This window comes from Littorina saxatilis, linkage group LG7 (genome assembly GCF_037325665.1).
Source record: "Littorina saxatilis isolate snail1 linkage group LG7, US_GU_Lsax_2.0, whole genome shotgun sequence".
NCBI classification, from domain to species: Eukaryota; Metazoa; Mollusca; class Gastropoda; order Littorinimorpha; family Littorinidae; genus Littorina; species Littorina saxatilis.
The window spans coordinates 34,646,010-34,650,879 of NC_090251.1; the positions used below are offsets into that span (position 1 = coordinate 34,646,010).

A 4,870-nucleotide genomic window follows, 5' to 3' on the forward strand; every position below is an offset into this window, starting at 1 on the left:
TATTATCATAATACACATTTACAAATATCACTCACGTGCATACATCCTCGTGCACACCACGCGCATACACACTCCCACTCATTAGCAAGTGCTTCCATCCCCCTGCCGCTGAGATGTTCATATACCCCCCTGGACAAGCTCACACCATGTCCGTCTCCTCTCTAGACTGTACATACACTCAGCAAGAAAAAGAAAGACTAAATGCAAATTTCATACACAACCCCATGGCTCAATCAAAGCTGAAGCAACTATACAAAAAAGACACATTCAAACAACGAATCTAACTTCACCTCTAACAGTCTATAAAGATGGCAAGGACAATTTACAAGGATTCGCGAAAAAGGTGCGTTTTAAGGGAACTGCGGAAAGAGTCCTTAGAAGCAGAATGGCGAACGGAGGAAGGGAGAGAATTCCAGACAATGGCAGCCGCAGAAGCAAACGAGCGATCTCCAAAAGAAGGCATGCTTCGCTCGAGAGGATTGTATTTTACGGGATAAGACCATTCCTCCACTTGAATAATACCAAAAATCAACACCCTGCGTGACTTCTTGCTGTGGTGAGTCACATTGTTTTGGGATGAACTAATTTATTTAAATGCCCCTTGTTGCTTTTAAGAAAAAAACAAATCCTTTTTAAAAATTCCACTGTGCACAGAGTACGCACCGGCTGTGGATTATTGGTATGTGACCAAGTAAAGGGATGGTCTATCCTGTGTAAAAATGCTGGGTAGATCTGAGATGGTGAGCTGAACAGTCCTCTCACTAGAAGGAGTGTGCCTTTAAGGTATGAACTCGTTCGAGAAGTCATCTGCAAACAAAAATAGTCCGGACCAAGTTAAAGATCATGTAACGAAAATGTCAAACAAATTGATGAAAAACTGTTGCCGTGAGAGTGCTGCCTCAATTTTTGCAAAAGGTCAAATATGACGTCATCAAATAGCCCAATTCAAAATCGGCGATTTTTTTCTCAAGCAAATGCTCTCCAAAATGTCTGTACCAAGTTCTACCACAATTCGTCCAGTAGTGTTTGAGAAAAGCTTTTCACAGACACACACACAGACACACACACAGACACACACACATACATCGAGAGACAAACCTCGCTCCCCGCTCTTGTTAAGGCATTCAGTCATCACTTGACTGAATGTACAAAGGTCAACTTCCTTTTCGAGAAACAGTTTATATTTACTTTTGTGGAAACTGACTACCACGCTGAACGAAAAGACCCTCATTATTCTTTTTTGCACCATTCATTACCAATCGATTCTTGTTTTCCCCCTAATCACGGTAGGCAAGTGCTATTTTCTTTCGATTCTTACTAAGAGTTTTCTTGCAAAAACGCATATATGAAAATCTGCCCATGTACACTGACACACCTCTTTGGTACACAAAGGGAGTAATATACCATAGAAATCAGAGCATGTTCTTACATTCTGCTATTTTTTTCTCTGCGTCTGTTTGTCTGTGTGTCTTTCTCGACTTGTTGATCTGCTTGTCATTGTGTAAGTCCCCCCCCCCCCCCCCCCTACACACATACAAGCACATAAACGCAAGCACGCGCACACACACACACAAGCACACACACACACACACACACACACACACACACACACACAAACACACACACACACACCACCACCACCCCACCACCACCACCACCACCACCACCAACAACAACAACAACCACCAACAAGTCGCGTAAGGCGAAAATACAACATTTAGTCAAGTAGCTGTCGAACTCACAGAATGAAACTGAACGCAATGCAACGCAGCAAGACCGTATACTCGTAGCATCGTCAGTCCACCGCTTACGGCAAAGGCAGTGCAATTGACAAGAAGAGCGGGGTAGTACTTGCGCTGAGAAGGATAGCACGCTTTTCTGTACCTCTCTTCGTTTTAACTTTCTGAGCGTGTTTTTAATCCAAACATAGCATATCTATATGTTTTTGGAATCAGGAATTGACAAGGAATAAGATGAAAGTGTTTTTAAATTGATTCGGAAAATTTAATTTTGATAATAATTTTTATATATTTAATTTTCAGAGCTTGTTGTTAATCCAAATATAACATATGTATATGTTTTTGGAATCAGAAAATGATGGGGAATAAGATGAACGTAAATTTGAATCGTTTTATAAAAAAAATATTTTTATTACAATTTTCAGATTTTTAATGACCAAAGTCATTAATTAATTTTTAAGCCACCAAGCTGAAATGCAATACCGAAGTCCGGGCTTTGTCGAACATTACTTGACCAAAATTTCAACCAATTTGGTTAAAAAATGAGGGCGTGACAGTGCCGCCTCAACTTTCACGAAAAGCCGGATATGACGTCATCAAAGGTATTTATCAAAAAAATGAAAAAAAACGTTCGGGGATATCATACCCAGGAACTCTCATGTCAAATTTCATAAAGATCGGTCCAGTAGTTTGGTCTGAATCGCTCTACACACACGCACACACAGACACACACACACACACACACACACACACACACACACACACACACACACACAGACACGCATACACCACGACCCTCGTCTCGATTCCCCCCTCTACGTTAAAACATTTAGTCATAACTTGACTAAATGTAAAAATGAAGAAGAAAAAAAACCATGAAAGAGAACAAAGCAAAACTAAAAACAACACAACAATACAAAACAGAAACAAAAAAATATTATAGTTCATTTTTTGTGTCATTACTGTACCCCTTTTCACAGAGTGAACAACGTTTTGACGTTACCTTGGGCGGTACCAATCTATACGTTATGCTCCACATCAGTTGTAAATTATTTACTTAATTTCCACATTGTTACATTTCATTTCTTTTATTCCAGAATACAAAGAGAACAAAGTTTCGCTTATTTTTAGAGTTCACGCAAAAACCAAAACAAAACTACAACAACAACAACCGACAATAGGCTTTTTTTAAGCACATTGTACACGTGTATTACTTGACCTTAAAGGCACAGAGTTTCTCGTGTAAACGAATCAGCTCTGGCCAGGGCTTAACATTGGATTGAGACCATTACTCTACTTGGACAACTTTAACCCAAATCAATAACCTGAAAATCATGCAGAATGAAACGTTTTGATAATCTTTTTTTTCCTTTTTTTCTTTCTTCTTCTTTTATTGTTTTTATCCTCTCTCGCTTGTCCCGACGCTTGTTCCTTTTCCCAGTGTGCTCCCACGCCGCCCCGTCCCAGCACTCACTGCAACATCCACCCCTCAACTTCGTTCCGCCGCCAGACTTGTCGAATTAATGAGTCTACCAGTGTTGGTCAGACACCTGGGCACCCTTACAAATTTACAGGGAAGGATGTCAGGCCGCTGCGGTAGGCTACCCTCGGAAGATGACACTGCACTTCTGCTGAGTCACTTCGATGGTGTTCAGTATTGGTCCTGTTCCGAGCCAACGGACGCAGGCCGCTACCTACTAAGCCCCCTACTTACGACTCTGACTGTTAACTCGCGGAGCCAGACTGAGTGAGCGTCTCCTCAAAGAGTAGACCGCCACTACGTCCTTCCGTCAACCCCCCCCCCCCTGCGAGGTCTAAGATGGTGAGCAGAAGTGTTTTTCACGGGAAGGAGTGTGCTTTATTGCTTCATATCAGTTGTAAATTACTGACTTATTTAGACATTGCTACCGTGCACATTTCCTCTCCTTTAATTTGGGGTCCTGATTTGGCCTATATGGTCCGCTGGACCCAAAAAGCAACAACTAACTAACAAACTAACTAACTAACTCTCCTTTAATTTGGGGTCCTGATTTGGCCTATATGATCCGCTGGACCCAAAAAGCAACAACTAACTAACTAACTAACTAACTAACTAACTAACTAACTAACTAACTAACTAACTAACTAACTCTCCTTTAATTTCCAAAACAAAAGTTCAGGCTTTGCGAAAAGATCACGATGAAAACAGTTAAAGACATTCAAAATTATCAGTCTTACTTAATGCTTCATATCAGTTGTACGCCATTATCGACTTATAGGCGTCACATTGCAAATTGTAAAGACCACAGATAATGTTCACCTGAGTAGCAATGATAGTTATTGCATATAAAATGTTCAAAATATGAAAATAACGCCAAAGAAATGCAACACTAAGGTGATACACACAAAAAAGGGACAACGAGAGAACAATAATAAGCAAACAGGAAAAAGAAGAAGTTGAAAGAGAGAGAGAGAGAGAGAGAGAGAGAGAGAGAGAGAGAGAGAGAGAGAGAGAGAGAGAGAGAGAGAGAGAGAGAGAGAGAGAGAGAGAGAGAGAGAGAGAGAGAGAGAGAGAGAGTGACTCGGTGGCAGAAGAACTTAAAAAGTGCAGTGTTTATTTGTTTTTCTTAAACAACACAATGTCTGACCACCTGAGGTCAGTCAATCGCATGGACGACAACTGCAGAAATGCAGAATTCGGTCCAATTGTCAAAGTTCTGTTCGTGAGCATCACCAAACAACCCAGCATTGCCAAACAACCCAGCATTGCCAAACAACCCAGCATTGCCACACAACCCAGCATTGCCACACAACCCAGCATTGCCACACAACCCAGCATTGCCAAACAACCCAGCATTGCCACACAACCCAGCATTGCCAAACAACCCAGCATTGCCAAACAACCCAGCATTGCCACACAACCCAGCATTGCCAAACAACCCAGCATTGCCAAACAACCCAGCATTGCCAAACAACCCAGCATTGCCAAACAACCCAGCATTGCCACACAACCCAGCATTGCCAAACAACCCAGCATTGCCACACAACCCAGCATTGCCAAACAACCCAGCATTGCCAAACAACCCAGCATTGCCACACATAAGGGGAAAATTATATCTGCGCAGAGTCAGCGGTGCTGCTTGCTGCGATAG

General features: G+C 41.8%; 1 protein-coding gene across 1 annotated transcript; it reads left to right on the top strand.

The window, feature by feature from the left end:
• The first annotated feature begins 4,357 nt into the window (after positions 1 to 4,357).
• LOC138970178 (alpha-S1-casein-like) lies at positions 4,358 to 4,870 on the top strand. Its single transcript, XM_070342670.1, has one exon. The coding sequence runs from the start codon at positions 4,358 to 4,360 to the stop codon at positions 4,868 to 4,870; it is 513 nt and encodes a 170-aa protein (XP_070198771.1).